This window comes from Monodelphis domestica, chromosome 4 (genome assembly GCF_027887165.1).
Source record: "Monodelphis domestica isolate mMonDom1 chromosome 4, mMonDom1.pri, whole genome shotgun sequence".
Taxonomy (NCBI): Eukaryota; Metazoa; Chordata; class Mammalia; order Didelphimorphia; family Didelphidae; genus Monodelphis; species Monodelphis domestica.
The window spans coordinates 434,939,080-434,966,748 of NC_077230.1; the positions used below are offsets into that span (position 1 = coordinate 434,939,080).

At 39.7% G+C, this 27,669-nt stretch overlaps 1 protein-coding gene across 1 annotated transcript; it reads right to left on the minus strand.

Moving 5' to 3' along the window:
* Positions 1-24,808: 24,808 nt before the first annotated feature.
* On the minus strand, positions 24,809-25,726 carry monDomV1R1230 (vomeronasal 1 receptor monDomV1R1230). The gene is given in 1 exon segment (NM_001166812.1): positions 24,809-25,726. A coding segment is annotated over 1 exon segment (918 nt).
* Positions 25,727-27,669: the final 1,943 nt, after the last annotated feature.

The window sequence follows — 27,669 nt, forward strand, 5'->3', positions numbered from 1 at the left end:
ATTATTTGAGAATATGGCCTTCAACAGACACGTGCAAAAAGGACAGACCTCTGGGTGGTCCTGGGTTAAGCTAGAGCCACCATTGGCACAGGTGAAACACAGGAAGTGAAGTAGAGGAGAACTGAGGAGGGCTTCCTTCTTCCTGTGTGGAGGGGAGTGTGGTGGTTGGAACCTGGTGCTTGGAGTGGAGGCCCTCAGACTGTTTCTCCATTTTGGTTACGTGAGTGAAAGGGACTGATCTCTTTTCTTTGCCTTGGCTATCCAAGGCCTTGGGCCTTTGAACCAGCCTAAGCAGAGGGGGTATTGAAGCCCTATTCCCTTCTCCCCCCCCCCTCTCTAATACCTTTCTTCCTACTGTTTGTAATTAAAAACTCCATAAAAGGTTGAATGCTGACTTGAGTTTTCATTTAGGAATTACATAGCTGAATTCCTTGGCAACCTTAAATTAATATATATAGTCTTTTAAAGTGATTTCCATATCACACAGGTCATAGCAGAGAAGAAGCAGTGCCCACAGATGTGGAACTACTTGATTAATTCTGGAGTCCCTTAAGGTGCAGGGGAAGGGGTGGGGGGCTGTCAGTCTCAGTAGGGATTGAGGAAGGGGAAAGGGGGGTTTTGATCCTAGGATATATCAACTAGCACTCACCTGGCTGTCCGCTGTGCCACTGAAAATTTCTGTGTTTCACCCAATGGAGAATGCAGGGGCCAGTCAGGGCTGTAGTTATAGGTACTGGATGTCTGACCTCATCTCCCTCCAGAGCCACCATTATCTTGTCACCTACCAGAGAAGTGATATCAGACAATTAGAGTCAGAGATGTCTCCAGGTGTTTGGGGAACTTTGGCCCCTTGAGCCCATCCTAGTAAGCAATTAAGACAGAGTAATGAGGGATCATCCAAGAGTGGGAGCAGCTGAGAAGCTTTTTCTGCTCCTTAGTAGAGACATTGTGTGTTAGAACCAAGCAAGGGAAAGTGGTGAGCCCTCAGGATTAGGCAACAAGGCTGTCTGAGGATCTTCCCCTGTCCTGGACTATGGGCCTCATGGGGCCTCCCTCCAGTTGCTCCTCTTCTTTATGGTTCCAATTGGCTCTGTGTATGAGAGACAGTAAACTGAGTCACGCTTACATCCTGTCCCTGCTCTCTCATCTCAGAGCCTTAAAGGCCATTTCTGAAGATGTGATTTGGACTTGAAAGAAGGAAATGGACTGAGCACAAATGAGAAAGAATAAATAATCCTGAGAGCAATCAATCAACATTAGTGAATAATCTTCTCTCTTCATGCCATTGCACACCATGTCTAAAAAGCACATGGTGTATGTTCAGTTCAGGAGAGATAGACTGGAGGACCTTCTCCATCACTTCACATAAGTCTATCCAAATTTCCTTGGTTCTGGCCATTATATCATTTCATACAGTATTTTCTATCAAGTTCACATGCCATCATTTTTTCCACCATTCTCTGCCTAATATTGTTTCCTTTCTAGACACAGACATGTTTTTAAAAGAGTTGTTTTAAATAATTCTGAGAATTCTGCCCTCTTTTTTTGCTCTAATTTTTGGGCAAAATTTGTATACACACATAAACTTTTAATAATTTGAATAGAATAGAATATATTATAGATATACACACATGCATATATATATATATATATATATATATATATATATATATAATATGATTTGGTAGCATTCTCGTTTGCTTTGAAGACTATTTGGACCACTTAGCAGCTCTGTCAATAGTGGATTGTGAGGGGTGGCAGCAGGTGGGTGGCTCAGTGTATTAAGAGTCAGGTCTAGAGATGGGTTCAAATCTAGCCTCAGACACTTCCTAGTTGTGTGACCCTACCCTGACCAAGTCACTTAACCCCAATTGTCTAGCCCTTACCACTCTTCTACCTTGGAACCAATATACAGTATTGATTCTAAGATGGAAGGTCAGGGTTTAAAAAGTAGTGGATTAGTGGGCATATTTTCTTGTATACCTTACAAAGGTTTTCAGTGTAAGCAAGGAGGTTCATTGGATGGAGATTTCTCTATATGCTTCTCTCTCCTCTGTCACTGATTTTATACTGGTGCTGGCAGCCAGCATCTTGTGCCTGGACCACTACAACAGCCTGTTGGGTTTTCTCCCTTCCACGAGCATCTGCCCTTTTCAGTCCATCTGTCATTCCTCTGTCATAGAGATCTTCCTAAATTGCAGTTATGACCATGGCACCTCAGTACTCAAACTCTAATTATACCCTATGATCTTCAGGATCAAACACAAAATCCTGTTTAGTAATCAAATACCCCTCCTCACCAGGCTACCTCTTGCCTTTCCAATCTTCCTACACCTTACTGGTCTACTTTATTTCTGAAAAAGACATTCTTTATGTACACACTATCATCTGGGTTTAAATCATGAAGCAAGAAATAAATTGGGCCTGCTTGAACAGGAGCTCCAGAGTCGTGGAGTTATTTCAATTTTGTTTGTAATTGTCTGATATATGAGGCAATCCCCTCCTAACAGTGAAGTATAGGCAGGGACAAATGGTTGTGCCTGAATAGGTGGATTTCCAAATAGGATCTCAAATGGTGAGATGTGCAAATCACCTCTGGATCTGCTTCTGAGATAAAATAGGGTCAGAGGTAGAATTTCAAGCCACATTAAATGATTCTCCATGCACAATTTGCCAATCATGGTTTTAAGTTCTTTATTCATTTATTCAACTTGGCCAAAGCTCTGGGGATGATATGGTTTATGAAATTTAGGAGTTATCCCCAGACATGAATAAATTTAGGATAACAACAAATCGGTAAAATGAGTTCCTTTATCCAAATCAATATGTGCTGCCAGGCCAAAACAAGGAATAAATTCTTTCAAAAAGATTTTAGCAACAAAATACACTGTGGCATGAGCAATAGGAAATACTTCAGGCCACCTGGTCAGTCAATCAACTATGAGCAAACAAAATTTATACTGTCCAACTTTTGTCATAAAGTCAATTTATAGGTGCTCAAAAGGTGTGTAAGCAAGAGGACGTCCACCAAAGTCTTTTACTCAAAAGGCATGTTTATTAAAGGCCTGGCAGGTAGGACAAGCTGTGTATACTTTGGAGGCAATTGTAGTTATTCCAGGAGCTATCCATAGTCTTTTAACTGAGTCTACCATGCCTTAGGTGCCAAAATGGCCGTGTTTATGAATAGAGTGACAAATCTGGTTACAGAAAACAGTATGGAGTAAGGGTTTGCCATCTGATGATACCCATACTCCATTTATCAGTTTTCCTTTAAATTTCTGCTTCCATTTTTCCACTTCCTTATCATTACAAGAAAGGGATAGATCTAAATCATTAGTAATTGTTAGTGGCATAATTGATTCGGGGCCTTCCAAGGCTGCTATTTTTGCTGTGATATCTGCTTGGTTATTTCCCCTGGAGACAGAGTCAGTGCTACCTGTATGTGTGGAGCACTGAACAACAGCTATACTTTTGGGGAGCTGGATGGCAGAAAGAAGTTCAGTAATAAAGTTTACACTGGCAATACATTTTCCAGCTGATGTTAAGAATCCCTTCTGAAGAAATACCATGCCAACAGTGTGACATATACCGAAGGCGCAGCGGGAGTGTGTGTAAATTGTGACTCTTTTATCCTTAGCAATCGTTCAGGCATGTTTTAATGCTGTGAGTTCTGTGCCCTGTGTGCTTACATTTGAGGGCAAGAAGCTGACCACAGAGTATCAAATTCAGTAACTACCACAGCTCCTGTATAGTGCACTCCATCCCTCAGAAATGAAGAACCATCTGCAAATAACATTAAAGCTGAATCGTCCAAAGGGCTGTCCAATAAATCATTATGAGGTTTATCAAGAGTGGACACGAAAGATGGACAATTGTATAAAGGTTCTCTGGAAATTGTTAAAACAGGGGGCAAGGTTGCAGGATTAAGAACTCCATAGCATGTTAATGTGATATGTTCATTATTTAATAGCATTATCTCATTTCTAGTAATCCTTTGATCAGTAAATGCCTGTGTCCTATGTCTGTAAAGGATAAATTTTAGCATTGTGACCAGGTGTACTCTTTAATATAGACCTGGAGGCTCCAGTGTCTAAAAGACAATCAGAATAGGTGCTACCCACCTTTATGGTAACATGGGGTTCATTAGTATAGGGGGGACAGTGGATAGGGACAACATGTAGTTGTACAGCATTTCAAGGTAATGTTTTCATTATTTAACAAGGTAATTTCATACCTTGTAATTCGCTGATCCACGAAGGACTGCGTTCTATGCCTTAGCAACAATGCTTCTACCTCATGTGGGCACATAATTGTTAATGGCATCCCACTACTAAATCAAAAGTTTTTGTCACTAGTAAGGTTGTAGCAGCTACTCTTCTAACACATAGTGGTGCTCCTGATGCTCCTGGGTCCAGTTGGGCAGAATAATAAGTAATTGGGCGTTGAGAAGACCGCAAAGTCTGAGTTAAAACACCCTAAGCTACCAGTCTTCGCTCATGTACATACAAAGTAAATGGCTTGTTGTAATCGGGGATGCCTAGAGAGGGGGCAGACAGGATAGCCTGTTTTAGATCTCTTAGAGCTGAAAGGTGTTCTGGTTCTAATTTGAGGGATTCACAGAACGGATCTTTTGTTAGTGCTATATGGGGTTTAGTAATTTCCCCATAGCAAGGAATCTATTGTCTACAAAGCCCTGTTGCTCCTAAAATTGCTCTCAACTATTTCTTAGTGGTAGGAGTGCTGAAATTTTGAATATTCTCAATTCGTTTGGGAGAAATAGAGTGGGAGCCTGCAGTCAGGATGAACCCCAAATATTCTACTTTAGGGAGACACCACTGAACTTTACACTTCAAGATCTTATGTCTTTTGTTCAATTCCAAAAGAAGGTATTTACTATATTCCTGACATGCTTCTGCATCTATTGAAGCTAAGAGTAGATCATCTACATATTTGATTAATTTGCTATTTTTAAATGTTATATTATCTGTGTCTTGGCTCAAAATTCATGCAAATAAATTCAGGGTTTCCATGTAACCCTGTGGCAGACGACTCCATGTATATTTATAGCCCTTCCAGGTGAAACCAAAGATATGCCTCGAGTTCTCATGTATGGGTATTGAAAAGAAGGCTGAGCACAAGTCTACTACTATAAGTATGTAGCTGTGCTAGGAATAGAATAAATAATCGTATGTATGTTGGAAACTACAGAGTGCCTCTTTATAATGTGATTGTTAACAGCCCTCAAATCCTGTATGAATCTATAGAGGTGTTTGCCATTGGGTCCCCTTTTTCATTTTTTAACGGGCAGGATGAGCGTGTTGTATTCAGATTTAAAAGGGATTTTTATTCCCTGATCAATTAATGAGTTTATTACTGGGGTAATACCCTCAATTGCCTCTTTTGAGAGGGGATAATAAGGAATGGAAGGAGGGGGGCTAGATTTAGTTTTTTTTATGCACAGGAACAGCTAATTTAAATAAGCCTATATCAGAAGAAGATGTGGCCCAAAGAGATTCCAGTATATCTTCATGTAATACAAAGGTGGGATGCTCTTTCCCTTCCTGACTCTCTGAGAGAATTTCAGGGAGTAAATTTAATGATTCCTCAGGTACTTCCAATAATAAGAAACCATCTGGGGAGCAAGTTATTGTGGCTCTGAGTTTGCATAGAAGGTCCCTCCCCAGCAAATTTAAAGGGGAGTCAGGCATCAAAAGGAAGGAATTTTATACCTCTAGGAGTCCTACAGACACTATTCTAGGGGAAAGTTTTTTAAACTTTTGGGGTATTGAGGAAATATCACTAATCAACATGTGTAAACCTTAAAATTTCCCAGACCCTACTTTATAAGATTGGATTAAGTCCATTTCCCATTTGGGCAGTGAACTCTACTTAAAGCAGGAATGTGAGTATTCTACTTTACCTACTTGAGTCTGCCCTAGGGGAAGATAAAGTTTTAAACTCTTTTCTGAACAATGAAAAGTACTTAAACCCATACTTTTCTTAAGCTAAGTACTTATAAAGGTCAAGCAACTTGTGAATTTACAAGGAACAAAGAACTGGAAAACTTACTCAGAGCTTTCCTTGTGTGAATTACTCAAAAATCCACACCTTCTTAGGTGTGGACTAAGAATGGGCAGTCCTTTAGAAACATCTACAGTGCTTGGTAGATGTAAGGACTTAGGGGAGGTGACAGAGAAGATCTTGCCCTTAAAAATAAGAGCTCAGGGAAGAGCTGGGAGATAATTCTGAAACATTAAGATTGGAGAGACTCATTCTGAGGAGACTGATTCTGAAACATTCAGATGGAAAAAGGAGCTGGTGAAAGCAGCTGAGATGCTGCTGGCCTGGTGTCATTAGAAATCCCTTCGGGGTCGCCATAAACTGTGAGATTTAAAATGGTTGAGGTCTTCCACTATTTTAACCTCTACAGTTTAAGACCTCAACCATTTTAATCTCACACATGTATGCGCCAAATGATATAGCATCCAAATTTTTAATAGAGAAACTAGGAGAATTGAAGGAGGAAATAGACAGTAAAACCATATTAGTGGGAGACTTGAACCAACCATTATCAAATTTAGATAAATAAAGGGGGCAGCTGGGTAGCTCAGTGGATTGAGAGCCAGGCCTAGAGACGGGAGGTCCTAGGTTCAAATCTGGCCTCAGACACTTCCTAGCTGTGTGACCCTGGGCAAGTCACTTGACCCCCATTGCCTAGCCCTTACCACTCTTCTGCCTTGGAGCCAAAACACAGTATTGACTCCAAGACAGAACTTAAGGGTTTAAAAAAAATTTAGATAAATAAAACCAAAAAATAAACAAGAAAGAGGTAAAAGAGGTGAATGAAATCTTAGAAAAATTAGAGTTAATAGACATATGGAGAAAAATAAATAGGGACAAAAAGGAATACACCTTCTTTTTAGCACCACATGGCACATTCACAAAAATAGATCATATACTAGGTCACAGAAACATGGCATTCAAATGCAGAAAAGCAGAAATAATAAATGCAGCCTTTTCAGATCACAAGGCAATAAAAATATTGATCGGTAAGGGTACATGGAGAGCCAAATCAAAAATTAATTGGAAATGAAATAATATGATACTCCAAAATCGGATAGAGAAGAAATCATAGAAACAATTAATAATTTCATTGAAGAAAATGACAACTGTGAGACATCCTTTCAAACCTTATGGGATGCAGCCAAGGCAGTATTAGAGGAAAATTCATATCCCTGAGTGCATATATTAACAAATCAGGGAGGACAGAGATCAAGGAATTGGAAATGCAAATCAAAAAACGTAAGAACGAACAAATTTAAAAAACCCCAGAAGCAAACCAAACTAGAGATCCTAAAAATTAAGGGAGAAATTAATAAAATCAAAAGTGACAGAACTATCGAGCTAATAAACAAGACTAGAAGCTGGTACTTTGAAAAAACAGACAAAATAGACAAAGTACTGGTCAATCTAATTAAAAAAAGGAAAGAAGAAAGGCAAATTAACAGCATCAAGGATGAAAAGGGGGATCTCACCTCCAATGAAGAGGAAATTAAGGCAATCATTAAAAACTACTTTGCCCAACTATATGGCAATAAATATACCAACCTAGGTGATATGGATGAATATTTACAAAAATACAAATTGCCTAGACTAACAGAAGAAGAAATAGATTTCTTAAATAATCCCATATCAGAAAAAGAAATCTAACAAGCCATCAAAGAACTTCCTAAGAAAAAATCCCCAGGGCCTGACGGATTCACCAGTGAATTCTATCAAACATTCAAAGAACAGCTAAATCCAATACTATACAAACTATTTGACATAATAAGCAAAGAGGGAGTTCTACCAAACTCCTTTTATGACATAAACATGGTACTAATTCCAAAGCCAGGCAGGCCAAAAACAGAGAAAGAAAACTATAGACCAATCTCCCTAATGAATATAGATGCAAAAATCTTAAATAGGATACTAGCAAAAAGACTCCAGTAAGTGATCAGAAGGGTCATCCACTATGATCAAGTAGGATTTATACCAGGGATGCAGGGCTGGTTCAATATTAGGAAAACCATCCACATAATTGACCACATCAACAAGCAAACCAACAAGAACCACATGATTATCTCAATAGATGCAGAAAAAGCCTTTGGTAAAATACAACACCCATTCCTACTAAAAACACTAGAAAGCATAGGAATAGAAGGGTCGTTCCTAAAAATAATAAACAGTATATATCTAAAATCATCAATTAATATCATCTGCAATGGGGATAAACTAAATCCATTCCCATTAAGATCAGGAGTGAAACAAGGAAGCCCATTATAACCTCTATTATTTGACATTGTATTAGAAACACTAGCAGTAGCAATTAGAGAAGGAAAAGAAATTGAAGGCATTAAAATAGACAAGGAGGAGACCAAATTATCACTCTTTGCAGATGACATGATGGTCTACTTAAAGAATCCTAGAGATTCAACCAAAAAGCTAATCAAAATAATCAACAACTTCAGCAAAGTTGCAGGATATAAAATAAACCCACATAAGTCATCAGCATTTCTATATAATTCCAACACAGCTCAGCAGCAAGAACTAGAAAGAGAAATCCCATTCAAAATCACCTTAGACAAAATAAAATACTTAGGAATCTATCTCCCGAGACAAACACAGGAACTATATGAACACAACTACAAAACACTTTCCACACAACTAAAACTAGACTTGAATAATTGGAAGAACATTAACTGCTCATGGGTAGGATGAGCCAATATAATAAAAATGACCATCCTACCCAAAATCATCTATCTATTTAGGGCCATACCCATGGAACTTCCAAAAAAAATTTTTACTGAATTAGAAAAAAAAACATAACAAAGTTCATTTGGAAGAACAAAAGATCAAGGATATCCAGGGAAATAATGAAAAAAATACAAAGGAAGGGGGTCTTGCAGTCCCAGATCTCAGACTATATTATAAAGCAGCAGTCATCAAAACAATTTGGTACTGGCTAAGAGACAGAAAAGAGGATCAGTGGAATAGACTGCGGGCAAGCAACCTCAGCAAGACAGTATATGACAAACCCAAAGATCCCAGCTTTTGGGACAAAAATCCACTATTTCATAAAAACTGCTGGGAAAATTGGAGGACAGTGTGGGAAAGATTAGGTTTAGATCAACACCTCACACCCTACACCAAGATAAATTCAAAATGGGTGAATGACTTGAACATAAAGAAGGAAACTATAAGAAAATTAGGTGAACACAGAATAGTATACATGTCAGACCTTTGGGAAGGGAAAGACTTCAAAACCAAGCAAGAATTAGAAAGAGTTACAAAATGCAAAATAAATAATCTGGAATACATCAAATTAAAAAGTTTTTGTACAAATAAAACCAATGTAACCAAAATCAGAAGGGTAGCAACAAATTGGGAAACAATCTTCATAAAAACCTCTGACAAAGGTTTAATTACTCAAATTTACAAAGAATTAAATCAATTGTACAAAAAATCAAACCATTCTCCAATTGACAAATGGGCAAGGGACATGAACAGGCAGTTCTCAGCCAAAGAAATCAAAACTATTAATAAACACATGAAAAAGTCCTCTACGTCTCTTATAATCAGAGAGATGCAAATCAAAACAACTCTGAGGTATCACCTCACAGCTAGCAGATTGGCTAACATGACAGCTATGGGAAGTAATGAATGCTGGAGGGGATGTGGCAAAATGGGGACACTAATTCATTGCTGGTGGAGTTGTGAATTGATCCAGCCATTCTGGAGGGAAATTTGGAACTATGCCCAAAGGGTAATAACAGACTGTCTGCCCTTTGATCCAGCTATAGCACTGCTGGGCTTGTACCCCAAAGAGATAATAAGGAAAAAGACTTGTACAAGAATATTCATAGCTGCGCTCTTTGTGGTGGCCAAAAATTGTAAAACGAGGGGATGCCCATCAATTGGGGAATGGCTGAACAAATTGTAGTATATGTTGGTGATGGAATACTATTGTGCTAAAAGGAATAATAAAGTAGAGGAATTCCATGGAGACTGGAACAACCTCCAGGAAGTGATGCAGAGTGAAAGGAGCAGAACCAGGAAAACATTGTACACAGAGACTGTTACATTGTGGTACAATCGAAGGTGATGGACTTCTCCATTAGTGGCAATGCAATGTCTCTGAACAATCTGCAGGGATCTAAAAAATACTATCCACAAGCAGAGGATAAACTGTGGGAGTAAAACACCAATGAAAAGCAACTGCTTGACTACAGGGGTTGAGGGGATATGACTGAGGAGAGACTCTAAATGAATTTTCTAATGCAAATACCAACAACAGGGAAATGGGTTCGAGTCAAGAAGACATGTGATAACCAGGGGAATCGTGAGTAGGCTATGGGAGAGGGAAAGGTGGTGGGAGGGGGGAAGGGGAGGAAAAGAAAATGATCTTTGTTTCCAGTGAATAATGTTTGGAAATGACCAAATAAAATAATGTTTAAAATAAAAAAAAATAAAATCAGAGTACAAAAAACAAACAAACAAACTTTGGGGTATTCCTGACATTCCCATTACATTCTCTGAGCCAACAGAATAACAATGTAAATCAGTTGTACTCTTTAATACAGACCTGGAAGCTCCAGTGTCTAAAAGACAATCATAATAGGTGTTACCCATCATTAAGGTAACATAGGGTTCATTAGTATATGGGGGGCAGTGGATAGGGACAACGGGTAGTAGGACATCAGGGTCTGGAAAGTCAAAGGTTGTATACTCTGATTCCTGTGCCCCAGCCCCCCACCCAACACCTTCATAGTATTTGGTAAGTTCCTTGCGCACCCCCCTGAAGGGCACCCCCATGAGGGGCATTAGAACCTTGAGTATTTTTTGGATGAGAATCACTTAAGTTACTTTGTTGTGGAGTTATTTGGTTTGAGTTATCATTTCCCAAATATCTATTCCTATAGTTATCATTCCTAAAGTTGTGGTTTCCATTATCATTATTCCAGTTATTTCTATAATTATCACTTCTGTGGTTGTTATTAAACTGCAGATTCCTTCTGTGTGCCTTGAGTAACGTTCTACACTCTACAATTCTGTGACCCTTCTCACAGAATTGGCAGGTAATGGATCAATAATTAGATTCCTGGAGAAGGGCAAGTGAGGTTGAGTATCATGCCCTTTTTCCAGTCTAACAATCTTATCTGTTAAATATGTCAATTGTTTCTCCATTTTTCCCATGAGATTATTATTCTCTTCCTACTTTTCTTTGTTTCCCTTTGAAACATATAAAGCTGTTTTCCGCAATTCTTCAAGGTCCATCTCTAGCCATCTAGAGCAATGTGTTCTAAAATAATCCCTAATCACTTTGCAAGAGTTATTGACAAAGTGCCTTCTTACTTGTCTTATGCAATTTTCTTTAGATAGATCAAAATCCAGGTATCTACCCCCAAACTCAATTATTCTGTCCATAAATCTGAAGGGTGTCTCTTCCTCATTTTGCTTAATTTTTTCAAATTCTTTCCACTTATCTGTACTGTCTGCACACTCTCTCATCACTTTTAAGATAGCCTCTCTACAAAGGTATAGTTGTAAAAGATCTTCAGAGTCATTATAGTCCCATTCGGGATTCTGAGATGGCCAATGTGCTGCATTGCACCCCCAGGTTTTGTTGACATGAGCAATTATTTTATTTTTCTTGTGTTCAGTTAAAAAAAGCCTGTAGCAAGTTTTCAACATCCTTGTAAGACGGATTATACTGAAAAAATATGTCTGTCATTTTTTTTGTTACTAGAAAGGGATCTTGTTCATATGTGGGGATATTTCGTGTAAATTCATTTATTTCTTGGTTTGGATAAATGGTATATTGTACCTTAAAGTCACCACATCCCCATTCCGTCCTATTTCAGATACTTCTCTTAGAAGAAACAGGCCTCTAATTGAATTTGGTACCTGTGAGTCAGTTTGACTAAGACAAGTTTCTTTAGAAGGACGAGATTTCCTTTGGGCTGGAACTTGGTTTTCTGTAGGAGAAGGAACATGAGAACCTGGGATTTCAGGAGAAGGGTCTTGGGGATTACGTTAAGCCAAGGTTTGAAGAGAATCAGTCTGTTAGCTGAGCTATAGGGAGGGTGTTTTCCATCTCTATTCTAGGGAAGGAAATTTCCTCATTTAGGGGTTCCAAAACAGGTCTGTCAGGTACAGACCTGTTTCTGGTTGGGTGGATGTTTGCCAATTGATCCTATAAGAAACATTTTAAATTATCCAATTGGGCTTGTATGTTCTCCTGCATTTTAGCTTCAGAATTTTGCGTGTTTTTCTGAATTTCAGCTTCAAATAATTTTTTTTTATGTTAGCATCTCTAAACATAGTACTGAGTACAAAAATGACATTACCTAATAATATAAAAAAATTGGAGGTATGCTGAATTCCTCAATGTCCCTAATTCTTCAACCATCATATAAATATTGAAGAATGTAGTATTCATATATATATATATATATATATATATATATATATATATATATATATATATATATATATATAATTTTTCTAGCAGGCTTCGCAAAACATGTGGGGAGAAAGACAAAGCCAAAACTCTCTTTAGGTCCACTTCACTCTAGGCAGTTGTTCCCTAAGGGAAAGGGGATTCATAGCTAAACAACTTTCCCAGTCCTGCAGCTTTGGATTAAAAAAAAAACAACCAAATTTACTTACCTCTACAGCTGATCAAAATGAGCTATTAAAAGGGATAGTCACAGTTGAGAAAAGGCTTAGAAAAGTTAAGAAGACTGAGGATATTTCATCACTACCAATGTGGTCAGCCAAAGCTGTAAAGGATAAATTTTAGCACTGTGACCTAAAATTATATTAAGTATTGGTCACCATGGATATCCCAAATAATAAAATAAAAATACCCAAGTCAGTCTGAAATTTTATTGTGATTTAATTAATAAAGTGGAAAGAAATTAAGAAGAAGGGAGAAGGAAAAGGTGTAAGATTTCTCCTACCTGGCTTGTGCCAGGCAGGAAGATAAGGGGATCTAGTAAGGTTTTGGAGTGTGAAGGAGGAAGGAATCAGTTTGAACTCCAAGAGGGCTCAGCCACGATGCCTCAACCTGAATTAGCTCAAGGGCAAACTCACAGTGAAAACCCAAACAAATAGCAGCCACCACTCCAAGATCTCGAAATCCTTAGCACACTGCCAGACAGAGCCGCCTCTCCAGGAAAAAGAGGCTGAAGAGAGCTAGTGACTTGCCCTATATAGACTGTTTTACATCACTTTCCTGTGTCTCATATGTACCAGTGTTAGCTTAGCTTGACTTAGGACAGCCCAGGAGTCTGTCCACTGTTTCTGCACATGTCTATTGAAGGTAATTTTCACAAATACTTAATCCTTGAGTTTGGAGCAGACATTCCTGACCTTGTTAAACTAAGTAGGGTGGAGAAATGTAGAGTTCCCAAGCCTTGATTCTGTTAAACCAAGTATCTCCATTGTTACTAATCAGGAGATAGCTAAATCAGATGTTCTAAAGTACAGTCTGAGTAGGGTGGAGTAGTTTTAAAATTCAGTCTTAATGGCAATGTCTCAAACTCACGTGGGCACATTATAGTCAGAAGGCATCCCAATACCAGATCAGCAGATTTGGTTACCAGTAAAGCTGTGGCAGCTACTCCTCTAAGGCATGGTAGTGCACTGGCAGCTACTGGGTCAAGCTGGGCTGGGTGTTGACTAGGTCACAAAAGTTGAGTTAGAATGCCTGAAGCTACCCCTTTTTGTTCATGAGCCTATAAGGTAAATGGTTTATCATAATTTGGTATGCCTAGAGCAGGGGCAGACAGGATACCCTGTTTTAAATTTGAAAGAGCTGTTAGGTGTTCTGTTTCCAATTTAAGTGGTTCAGGGTCCAAGTTTTTTGTGAGTGATACAAGGGGCTTAGTGATTTCCCCATAGCAAGGGATATACTGCTGACAAAATTCTGTTGCTTCAATAATAGCTCTCAATTGCTTTTTAGTGGTAGGAGCACTTAACTTTTAGATATTTTTAATATGCATGGAAGAAATTAAACAGGATCCAGCAGTCAAAATAAAGCCTAAATATTGTACCTTGGGAAGACACCACTGAACGTTGTCCTTGGAGTTCTTGTGGACGCTCTTATGTAGCTCTAAGCAGAGGTGTTTGCTATCCACTTGGCCTGCTTCAGCATTTGTTGAGGCCAAGAGCAAATCATCCATATAGTGGATTAAACAACTGTATTTAAATTTTATAGCATCTGTACCAACAGTTAAGAATTTTGTGAACAGAGTAGGCCTGTCCAAAAACCTTTGGGGCAAAGAGCCCAAGTCCTCTAGTAGCCCTTCCAGGTGACATCAAAGATATGCCTGGAGTTCTCATGTATGGGTATAGAGGAGAAAGCTTAGCATAAGTCTACTACTGTAAAGTATGTAGCTGTGCTATGTAAACCTTAAAATTTCTTAGACTTATAAATGTTGGAAATTTCAACATTGGGAAATTTCATACTTAAAAAATTTCCTATTGATAGTAAGAACTCTATTGGAATGTGAACCCCATTGGCATGGGAGGTTCCTCCTCCTCCCTTCTTAAGATTATTTTAGGACAGAAACCTTTTGCTGAACAATGGAAAGGGCTTTGACCTATGCTTAAGCATAGAACAGGAATTTCTTTGAGTCATGATTGATTTTAGAATTGATACAATAGAGATACTTGGAATGACAGAACCAGGTCTTGGAAAATACAATTTCCACCCCACTCAGTCCTAACAGGATTTAGGAAGGGCTGCAGCAAAGGATCAAGATTTAATTATTTGAGAATATGACCTTCAACAGACATGTGCAAAGCCACAGACCTCTGGGCGGTCCTGGGTTAAGCTAGAGCCACCATTGGCACAGGGAAGACATGGACAGTGATTGGTAGATGTGAGAACTGAGGGGAGGGAACTTGGATGGTTTCCTTAAAGATAGAGGGAGTCTGAGGACTGAGGGGTGGTTGGTTGGAGAGGTTTTTGCTCTGAGAGGTGGTGCTTTGAGAGTTGGCTCTGAAGGAAGCTGGAGGTGGAGGCCCCTGAGACTGTTTCTCCATTTTGGTCACGTGAATGATAGGGACTGATCTCTTTTCTTTGCCTCAGCTATCTAAGGGCTTGGGCCTTTTGGCCCAGCCTAAACAGAAGGGGTATTTAAGCCCTATTCCCTTCTCTCTCCTTTCTTTCTCTCTCTCTCTCTCTCTCTCTCTCCTTCTCTCTATCTCTAATACCTTTCTTCCTCCTGTTTGTAATTAAACTCCATAAAAGGTTGAATGCTGACTTGAGTTTTCATTTAGGAATTACATAGCTGAATTCCTTGGCGACCTTAAATTAATATATATCAGTCTTTTAAAGTGATTTCCTTGTCACAGCTAGGAATAGAAGAAATAACTATTTATGTTGGAACCTACAGGGTGTCTCTTTATAAAGTGATTGTTCACAACTCTCAAATCCTGGACAAAGCAATAGAGATGCTTGCCATCAGGCCCCAGTTTTGATTTTTTAACAGGCAGGATAGGCATATTGTATTCAGATTTACAGGAAATTATTATGCCTTGGTCAATCAGGGGATTTATTGCTGGTATAAAGCCATCAATTGCCTCTTTTGAAAGGGTGTACTGAGGAATGGAAGTGTAAAGGGTGAATCCCAAATAATAAAATACCCAAGTCAGCTGCCAAATTTTATGGTGAGAAGATTTTAAGAAGAAGGAGGAAGGAAGGGGCTAATACCAGACAGGAAAATAGGAGATCTAGAAAGTAAGGGTTTGAGTACAAAGGAGGAAAGAATCAGCTTGACCTTCAAAGAGGTTTAGCTAAGATGCCAGAACCTGAAATCAGCTCCAGGGAAAACTCACCGTCCAACACTCTAAGATTTTGGAATGCTTAGCATGCTGCCAGCCAGAGTCGTCTCTCCAGGGAAAGAGAGAGAGGCACCCCGTGATGTGCCTTATATGGACGTTTTTACATCACTTTCCTGCACCTCATCTGTACCAATGAGGACTTAGCTTGACTTAGGACAGCCCAGAGGTCTGTCCTTTATTTTGCACATGTATGTTGAAGGCCATCTCCTCAGATAATTAATTCTTGAGTTTGATGCAGACCTTTCAAAATCTTGTTAAACTGAGTAGTGTGGAGAATGTGGGTTTTCCAAGACCTGATTCTGTTATTCCAGGCATCTCCATTGTTATTGATCAGGAAGTAGATAAATCAGATCTTCTAAAGAATGTTCTGATTAGGGGGGAATAGTTTTAAAATTCACAGAAGAAGATGGGCTAGATTTTGTTTGAATTGGACAAGGACAGTCAATTTAAGTAGGCCAACATCAGAAGATGATGGGGCCCAGAGAGACTCAGGTATATCAGTTGGGATCTAAAAAATAGGAGTTTACTTCATTTCATGAGTATCTGAAAGAAGTACAGGGAGTAAAGTTAAGGATTCATCAGGTAATTCCAGTGTCATAGAGCCATCTGGAGAGCAAGTTGTTGTGGCCCTAAGATTGCACAAAAGGTCTCTCCACAGCAAATTTAAAGGGGATCCAGGCATTAAGAGGAAAATGTGTCCCATACTAAGGGGCCCTATGGACACTATTCTATGGGAAAGCTTTGGAACCTTTAGGGGTATCCCTGATACCCCCCTGACTTTAATTGAGCCAATAGAACTACAATCAGAATCAGGTGTACTCTTCAATTCAGAAAAGGAAGTTCCAGTGTCCAAAAGAAAATAATAATAGCTGTTACCAACCTTTAATATTACATGGGATCATTAGTATGGGGGGGGCAGTGGATAGGGATAATAGGCAGTAAGACACCAGGATCTGGAAAATCAAAGGTTGTATCCTCTGATTCTTGTGCCCCAACACCACCCCGTACACCTTCATAATCTTTGGGTAGTAACTTGGGCTCCCCCCTGAAGGGCAGTAGCTCCCCAAAATTCACAATAACCCAGTTAATTACAATAGCAAATGAACCCACTATCATATTTCACAAAAGTTGCTGTATGACATTAAAAAAACCTATGAACTGATGGATATTTGTCACAATTTTCACAGATGTAGCAAATCTTTCAACCTTGGAAAATATATTTTTAGACAATGTAAAACTTATTTGGGTCTAGAACATCATCAAGAAATCTATATTGTTCTGCTGGAAATAAATTAAAATGAAGAGTTTTGCAGGAGCTCTTTTTTCAGCTTCCTGATTCATACAAAAACCTTGGTAGGAACATTTCTTTATTTCTCTACCCTTAATACAATATTCTTTATAATATATACATAAATATAAATATAAAAATTATCATTCATTCAGAAACCACTAATTATCTAAAATTATTTCTGAAGACCCCTTAGAATTACAATTTAAATTCTTAGCTCATTAAATTCTCCAAAGGTGGCACACAATTTAACCAGGTTTCTTGAAATCCATCCACTATCATCTATGTGGCAATTAACAAAGGCAACATGTGATGTTCAATGGATCTAGGGAAAAGGGTTTTAGGCAAGATGTTCATAAGCTTATACAGTAATATTTTGTTCTTCAGAAGAGGTAAAGGTACAAATTAAAGATCAATAGGCAAAACATAGGAGCTTAAAATGATTCAGTATACAGAAAGGTATTGACTAGATTAATACAGGTAAGCTTAAAAAATTAAAAGCTTAAAGCAATCAGTAAATACAATAATAAAAACAAACAAGAAGATGAAGGCAGTGCAGTCAAAATCCTTGTTTACCAATCCCAATAGACTTGTTCTGTATTATAGGAAGAGAATAAATTCAAAATAGTTAGCAATAAGCTTCCAGATCTCAAAGTCCACAAAATGCACTATTTTACATTCCTTGGATGTTATGGTTTTTAGGTCTGTATTTAAAATTTGTGAAAATTGGTTCAGTGAATCAGTGAAGTCTTGTGGAAGATGAACACATGTTCACTGAGTTTTTTCCCATGTAAAAGCAAAGTTCTTTTGAGAATCCTTGTGAATTAGTATTGAGAAAAACACTGAGCATAAACCAAGCACAGGGAAATATCTTGCCTGACGTGGAATGGAAGAAATTATAGCAGCTAGACTTGGTAAAACAGGGTGTGTCTTTACCACATAATCATTTACCACTCTTAAATCTTGTATGAATCTATATACCACTTTGCCATTTTGATTTAGCATTAGATTTTTGATTTGATGTATAGGTATATTATGTTCTGAGAAGCAAGGTATTATGATCCCTTGTTGGATTAGGGATTCAATGATTAGTCTGATACCTCCTATTGCTTCTTTAGTTAAGGGATATTGAGGTACAGAAGGAACTGGTCCTTCCTTAGTATTCACCCATACAACAGTATCAGATTTCAATAGACCTACATATGTGGAAGACTCTAACCATAACATTTCAGGGATGTCCTCAGATATAGGATAAATTGAAGTCATCCTTTTTACTGACTGAATCTAAGAATAGCAAAGATATTGAGATATTAGATAGATAGATAGATAGATAGATAGATAGATAGATAGATAGATAGATAGATAGATAGATAGATAGATCAAGGATATTTATATCAAATCTGCAAGAATGATTGACAGGGATTGAGACTTAGAATCTTTCCTGAGCTGGTTGGGTCAGAGTTCCAAGGAACAGTTTACCAACTGATGCAGTCTGGAGCTAAAAGTTGAAGAAGGAAGGTATGTAGCTGAGGCTTCTTAAAAAAACATCTATCAAGCAACTGGCCTTTAAGGATCAGTTGGATGAGGTTGAGAGGAAATCTCCAGTCTTCTGGTGGACAGATTAGACTGGGAGAAGACCCTTACCTTCCTGAGACCATCTGAGGACACCACAGCTTGGATTCTGATATCTGATGAACCATTGACTGTGTGTGTAAGAATTCTGGGTTTACTGTGGGATTTATTTTTAATAGTCTTTAGTAAAGATAGTTAGACAGTGTAAGCACAGATAATTAGAGTGGGTAAAAGTCAGATGCTACCCCTCCCCCATATTCCTTTCCCAACAACATTCCCTTTTCTGTTAATAAATTCATTTTATTTATATGTGATTCTTCCCTTGTATATAGACATTTCCCCTCTCCTAAAATCACAACAGTTTGGCAGAGTTAACTAGGTTAAGAAATATTAGGTTATATAGAAAAACAGTTAAGTTTTATATAGGGAAAATCAGTTAGACTGGAAAATTACATCTAGCACTCAGCAAGTGGAACATTCCATGGAGGGGTGGGCAGTGGAACTTTGGGACTCTAACTAAACTGGGAGAGACATTTAATTTTTAAATAACCTTCTGCCACATGGCCTAAATGGCCATATTGGATTTTTAAAAACATTTTTTTCCTTTCACTTAATTGTATATAAATAAGGTGATCACACTGGATTATAATATCATAAATTCCATTGTATATACCTGATTAATAATGAATGTAAGCATGTGTGGAGACATGTTAATGGACTTATGGTTGTATTGTGGGAGTGTGTTCTGCAAATCCCATATATTGTATTCATTTTTCCCCAAAGCACGTTATATGGTTCTGGACTGTCAGTGGATGAAACAATGCTTGGAAATGACTGTGCAAACTGTCTTGTCCCATATCCCCATACTATGTATTTGTCTCTGTGTTGTGTATAACTATAGAGTGGTGTTATTTGTTATTGGCAACTGGTTTAAAGCTACAATGTTTTGGTTAACTAAGGATTCTGAGCTTAAACAAATGGTCACACTCATGAAGCAACAATTGGTTCGGATGGAATTGCATATGAAAGATAAAAGGTTTATGACTACTGAATATGGTTGTGGGGCAAAAGAAAATAATGGTATAAGTGGAAATCTAAATAGATTACAGAAGGGAGAGGCTGAAGTGATGGTTCCTTTTTTCCCATTAAGAGATCTCCCAGTAGTTTCAAGGGATGGGATATTCCAAGTAAAAACCCATAAGAGGTTTACACCTGAGGACTTGGAAATCTATAAAAAAGAGAACACCTGCCTTTGTAGATGAACCTAATAAGGTAATTAAAGAAATGAAGAGAGCTATTGATCTAGTTGACCCTGATTACAATGATTTTGCCCTGTTAAAGAAAGAGCTTTTAACAAAAGGGGAAATAAATAAGTTCATAGAAGAAACTAGGCAGTTTGTTAACATTGTTAACACCATGGCCAGAACATTATAATGACACTGACATGAAGAGCAAAGCTCAGTATGACAGGATGAAGGAAGCTAGGCAGGCAATTCTAGAGGTTTTGGGTAGACATACTAAGAGACCACATACATGATCCAAATTTAAAGGGATAAAACAAAAAGCCACTGAAACACCATCATTCCATAACTGAATCACTGAAGATGCCAAGACATACCCCAACATGAATGTTCTTGAAGAGGGAACAACAGCACATATAAAAAACATATTTATGAAAAATGCTATATTTAACATAAAATTATTCTTCAAAAATAGTTATCCTGATTGGGAGGATATGGAACTGGAAGATATTACAAGAAAGGTACATATTTAAGCACAGATAGTGAGGATAAATATGAGGAGAGAGATGCAGTGATAGAAGTTCTTAAAAGAAAATTAAAGGAAGCAGAAGGGAAAGCTAGAGAAAGTGAGATTAAAGAGGTTAAGGCAGTGGCTGCATTAAGATCTAATTACAATTATTATGAGCCTAGGGATAGAAGATCAGGTCCCCAACATTGTTTACTCTGTAATAGAATCAATCATTTTATAAAGGAATATAAATACAGAGGTCAGTTTTCCAGACAATTGAACAGGTATGGAGGACGATTTAATAGGCAAAATAATTGAAACAGCAATAATAACTGGAATAATAACAATAATGACTGGAATAATAATGACTACTCAAGAACAAGAGGTGTATGGGGTGCTCAGGGAGGAGTAATATCTTTGGCATGGAGGGCTTGTCGTGGCCTCCTAGGGCAGCTCTCCAACCTCTGACCCTCACCTGACACCCAGCTCTCACTTGTGGCTCCTAGTAGCTGCTAGCATGTGGCAGTGGCCACACCCTGGACAAAGGCTTCGGCAGGCCGGCTAAACCTTGTGAGGGTAGCCATCGGGTCATCGACCCCTGGTGAACTAGGGCTTTGCTCACCCATCATGTGAAGACTCCTTCGGCTGAATAGGCGGAAGAAACCAACAAGAAGGTTCAACAGCCGAGAGTGCGACGCAGCAAAGCACTGTGGAGTGCTCAGGGCGTGTTGGAGCACAAAAGACAACACGGCCATCCAATGCAGCTGAGGAAGTCTCCAGATGTAATAACTTTTCGTGCCACTGGACCCAGGCTTCCAACGCCGAGAGAGTGGGACTGTCTCTGTGCATCGACTTTTCCACTTAAATCTTCATGCACAAGTGTCTTTGTGCACAAAAACACACAATGACAATAGTCATCCTCGGTTACCGAGAGACTACTACTACTACTACTACTACTACTACTACTACTACTACTACTACTACTACTACTACTCAAGAACAAATAATCACTTTAGGTTTTAATTTAATATTTAAATTTAAATTAAAATTTAATAACAAGTCTAGGGATAGAAGATCAGGTCCCCAATGTTGTTTCCTCTCATTTGGTCAGAGAATGTAGATACAGAGATTAGTTTTCCAGACAATTGAATAAATTATCCATACCTACTGTGATATGGAAATCACTTTAAAAGACTGATATATATTAATTTAAGGTCGCCAAGGAATTCAGCTATATAATTCCTAAATGAAAACTCAAGTCAGCTGTCAACCTTTTTTATGGTGTTTTAATTACAAACAGGAGGAAGAAAAGTATTAGAGGGAGAGAGAGGAAAAAGGGAGAGAAGGAAAATAGGGCTTAAATACCCCCTCTGCTAAAGCTGAGCCAAAGGCCCAAGGCCCTGGATAGCCAAGGCAAAGAAAAGAGATCAGTCCCTATCACTCACATGACCAAAATGGAGAAACAGTCTGAGGGCTCCGCCACTCCAAGCACCAGGCTCCAACAACCACCTTCTCCCTCCAGACAGGAAGTCCCCAGAACTCCTGAGCTCTCCTCTACCTCACTTCCTGTCTCTCACATGTGCTAATGATGGCTCTAGCTTGACCTAGGACCGCCCAGAGGTCTGTCCTTTTTGCACATGTATGTTGAAGGCCATATTCTCAAATACTTAAATCTTGAGTTTTGCTGCAGCCCTTCCTGATCTTGTTACCCTGAGTAGGGTGGAGAATGTAGTTTCCAAGACCTGATTCTGTTATTCTAAGTATCTCTATTGTTATTGATCAGGAAATAGCTAAATCCCATCTTCTAAAGAATGGTCTGAATAGGGTGGAGTAGTTTTGAAATTCACACTATTCAATTGTCTGGAAAACTAATCTCTGTATCTACATTCTCTGACCAAATGAGAGGAAACAACATTGGGGACCTGATCTTCTATCCCTAGACTTGTATTAGTTATTATTAGGTTTCATAGATCTTAATGAAGCCACTGTCTTAACTTCTTTAATCTCACTTTCTCTAACTTTTCCTTCTGCTGCCTTTAATTTTCTTTTAAGATCTTCTATCATTGCATCTCTCTCCCCATGGATGCTGTGCTTCTTGGTGGAGAATGTGCCATTTATTGTTCATTGCTGTAGGGAGGGCTTTTCCCCCAATTGTTTTTACAATAATAATACATTAACTGTACTTGCTCTAGACTAAATGAGTCAAATGATTGTTATTGGAAAGCATACCATTGGACACTTGGGTCTAAAATACTAAGAGTAACCACACATAGGAATGAAACACTAATTTGAAATAGCAAATAATATCAAGGCCACTGGGGAACACCTGGTTGGGGGTCCCCAGAGGTAAGAATGTAGACAGACTCAGAAGGGCTGGGAAGTGACTTAGTTTATTGATTTAGGGTACACAATTTATAGGGGAAATGACATAGACTACAGAATTAGGTAATCTTTTTACAGAAACAATGATAGGTAATGATTCACTAGGTAAGGATAATGAACATAGGTGACTTTATGGCTGTTGGATCAAATCATTCTCATCCACCCATTCTGTCAGTGGAAGTCTTCACATGCCAAGGGTAGACACTGACCTGCTTGCCAATAAATTTGAGGCCTACTTTACTTTGGTTGCTAAGATGGTTTTACCAGGGAATGCAGCTGTTCATGCCACAATTACTTGTAGCCAGAGGTGACAGTTGGCTTAAAGGCAGACACCAAGGATGGATGAGCAACCCTGAAAAGGGATCAATAAGCTTCATAACAAAGGTGCCAGTCTTTCTTGAACACCTCATGCACCTCAAATTCTGGCTAGGTGTTTCAGTAGATAGTGTGCCTAGCCTAGAGTCAAGAAGAACCCTCTTCATGAGTTCAAATCTCACCTCAGATGCTACCTAGCTGAGTAACCCTGGGCAACTGACTTAACCCTATTTGTCTCGGTTTCTCCATCTGTAAAATGAAGTGGAGAAGGAAATGGCCAACCACTCTAGTGGTTTCTTTTGCCAGGAAATCATTAGGCTCTCAGCTAGGTATGGGGGTTACAAGTTACCATATATCATATGCTCTCAAAGAGCTTGCATTATAATAGGGACACAGGAAGAACTTTTATATATTCATATAATATGAATACTAAGTAAATAAATACAAAGCAATTAAACCCAAGGGAGTTTGTGAAGGAGGAGAGCCTAAGTAAGTAGAAATATTGATGAAATCTTCATATAGAGATATCACCAAATGTGTGTCTTTAAGGAAGAGAGACTCAATGAGGGAAAGGAAAGGAGACAATATGAGGAGGAAAGGAGACATTCCCTTGGTCAGTGATGGTGAATCTTTTAGAGATGGAATGCTGGGCCAGCTCTCACCCCAGTCCCCAGACTGAGTGCCATGCCTGTCCTCAATTGGTACCAAGTGCCACAACCCATCCCCAAACCTTGCCCCCAAGTACCCATCTTACTCCAAATAGGGGAGGGAAGAAGCACCCCCACTGGGCTCCTGGGCAGGAAGGCAGGTGATAAGAGGCCCATGTGGAGAGGGGACAGAGAGTGGCCCCAGAACACCATTCCCATCCAGCTCTGTGCCATGCTGTGAGCACTGCTTCCCTCAAACCAAGCTCCTCTCAAGCTCCAACACAGGAATTACCTTCACCACAGATTCATAAGGCTACTGTCTTCCCCGCATCCTCACGTTGCATGTGAGCTCCCTCCCACCCCACCCCAGCCCCTTATCTCAGTCAGGGGAGGGAGGAAGCACTCCCATTGGGACAGAAGAAATAAGGAATGTTCTCAGGAACATGGGGAGGTGGAAGAGGAACAGTTCCACTCTGAGTACATCTGGCTTTCTAGTAACAACATCTGGCAGGTAATGGTAGGCATGCTCATAGAGAGGGCTCTGCATGCCCTTTTGGGCACATGTGCCATGGGTTCACCATCACTGCCAGAGTTATAGGGGAAAGTCGGTGCAAAAGCAGAGATCATGAATAAAGTGTGTGGGAGAAACCAAGATAATTATGATTTGAGAGGAATGTAAAGTGCTAGGGGAGAATAATAGTCAATTATTGCTGGAAAGAGTTTAGAGTGAGGTTGGCAAGAGTTTGCACAAAGAGCTTTAAAATTCAAACCATAAGCTAATGGGAGCATCCCATGTCCTCCTTCAAACCTGTCCTATACTTAACATTGGGAAAGGCTGACAATTCCCACACCCACAGATCCAGGTCCACTTGGATTCACTATGTTATGGGTCCTTTCCCAGAAATCTTTACTAAGGAATTTGATCCAGAGATGAATTGACTTGGACATCCCAATAGCTGTTCTAAGAATGGAGACTTGGCTTCTGCCAGGAAGCACAGCAGGACCTAAAGATCTGAGTGTCCCTATGAATCAGCAAAAAGGGGCTGATGGTTGGGAAACACAAGGCAGTGAAAGTAGACACTACCACCAACCAGTCACCAGAATGAGTCCCGTATACTTTGTATAGTGTGAAGCCACAGCTGATGCAATAAGCAGAAACAAAGATGCTCAGCAGCAGCAGGATGGTTTGGGTGGCCCTGATCTCTGGAGAAGTCTTCTGGGAGCGGCTTGTGCGGTGAATGTGCTGGATTTTCCGTTGATGTCTGTACAGCAAAACTATTATGTAGCTGCTGGCCCAGACCATGCCTCCAACACAAAGGATGTCTCGCAGGAAGGGCAGGATGATCTTCCCCTTTAGCACCTTTTCCCAGTAGCAATAAAGGACTTCAAATCCCCCTGTGTGGCTGCTGTTGATCCTCTTTGATCCTGTTATGTGAAAGGGCACGTTTACTTCTATGATCATGTTGAATATCCAGCAGAGGAGACATGAGGGGCTGATGAGCTTCAGAACTCTGACTTTGTGTTTGGCCAACCTGGAGCTGCTGGGACTAATAGTGACAGCCTGAACGATACTCAGGAGGCATGTGGTGCAGACGGCAAGGCCCCGGCTCATCCTTTGGAAGTAAAATACCATTTTACAGCCTAAGCTTCCCAGGGAGTAAACGCTCCCCAAATAGAAATTTACTAGTGGGTATCCCTGAGAGAGGAGCACTATGGTGTTAGTCAGTGTTAGTTGGACCAGAATGGGGTCCAATAGCCTTGACCTGTGGCTGCTAAACAAAGTAAAGACATAAAAGCAGAGGAGTAAGGAGTTTCCCAGGACCCCAACTCCAATCTGAGAAAAGAAGATGATTCCTAGGACTATGTCATAGAGAGACATGATCTTGGAGTGTTTTGGGGGCACGTATAGAGATAAAATGAGGAAGAGAGGAAAGAACAATAAAAAATCTCTCATAGTAAACACAATGAAGGCTCATAATCTACATGTGAGTCATGATTGGTGTTTATGATGTACTGGCAGCTGGTGGCCAAATGTGCCTTCAGAATCTTTTAGGAGACTATATATACCCCCTGATACACACACATGGGCAAACCCTTCTTTCCAACCCCACAGTTACATATGCATAGACATGTTCCTTCGTTCTCTGCCCAGCTTCATCCATGGACTTTCCAGATATTCCACGTGCCACACTGACTCCTATTTGCACATGATGTATAACTGGAACCTTTGGGGAAGTTTTATGGGGGGATACAGGACTCTACGGTGTTGAACAGAATTCTGAGTCAAAGCTTTGAACGTAAGATATTGGCTCGCACACTGGTTCATTTTTTATGAAAAGAGAAAAGCAATCTGGGAATCTGGGAGACCTTTTGAAAAAGCAAGAGGAGCATGTCTAGGACAAAATGGAACCCTTTCCTTGTCTTTAGTGCTTACTAAGAGAGGGCAGTGAGAGCAGGACAGTATCTGATTTAAATGTAGAAAAGTTCTTGTCCTTCCAATTTAGTAACTGCACATAGGTCTGTGCTTCCCAATGGTCTTTTGGGGAAACTGGCTAAAAAACATCTGAATGGAGCTTTGTAAAGACAGGACACTGAGCCTGCCTCAAACCCATAACTCTCTTTAATCAACCATTCATTTCCTCTCGCAGAAGTAAAAGAAGATCAGAAAAAGCACAAATTCCAGGCCCTCCTTGACTCACCATTACTTCAGGCAGCTCCCCCCCCCCCCAAAGGCTACGTTTTTGTTGATTTTGACTAAATCGGAAGATCAGAAGCATTGGGTTGGGTTAAAGTCAGAGAAATAGGCTGTCCCAGGGCCAAGGGGCTTCCTGCTTTCTGAAGTAGAATAGTAGAAAGAGGGCTGGGCCCAGAGGAAGAACTATCTGAATTCTAATCCAGACTGAGTGACTAGTTTTGTAATCTGGCCAAGTCATGTGTCCACTCTTTGACTCAGTTCTCTCATCTGTAAAATGGAGATAAAAATAACTTCTACCTCCCAGGACTGTTATCAGGATCCTCTGATACACAAAGTACAAAACACTCCACCTAGTGCTTCATACACAGACATAAATGCTAGCCATGGTTATGAGGTGGCCTCTGGCCATCCTTCCAATGCACATAACTGGTTTTCCCACATCCCAGAAGACACAAGGCTGGCACTTATGGATGCCACTTGGAGAGTCAAATCTGAATGAAAGAAGACTGTGCTTAGGAGGGGCTGGACTTTCTGTCACCAAGAGAAGGCATTTTCTGGTGTTTGTCCCTGGGAACCCCCTGATGGAAAATGCCTTCAGGGCAGTCAAAGAAAAGACCTGCTATAATTCACTAAAAGCTAAATTCACAGACCGAGGAACCAGAAGATAAATGGTGACCAACATCTTACATCAGGCAATACTATGGAGTCCTGCCTAAGGAGCTCATAGACTGGCCGGAAGAAGGTATTCTGGAACACAGATACACAGACACAGACACACACACACACACTCACATACACATATATATACACTCACACACTCACACACACATTCTCACACTCTCTTTCTCTCTCTCTCTCTCTCTCTCTCTCTCTCACACACACACACACACACACACACACACACACACACACACACACCATAGCCTTCCTTGGAGCATGTAGAAAAACTCAGTCTCCCACTCCATGGAATTGAGGCTCAGGATACCCCTCACCTGTGGGAAGAGGTGAGCATCAGAATGGCCATGTCTTTCCTCTATACACTAGCCCATGTCAGAAGCCCTGAGCTCAGCCATCCCTCTTGTTTATCTTCCTACACCGGAGACATTTGGGGGGGCCAACAAATGCTT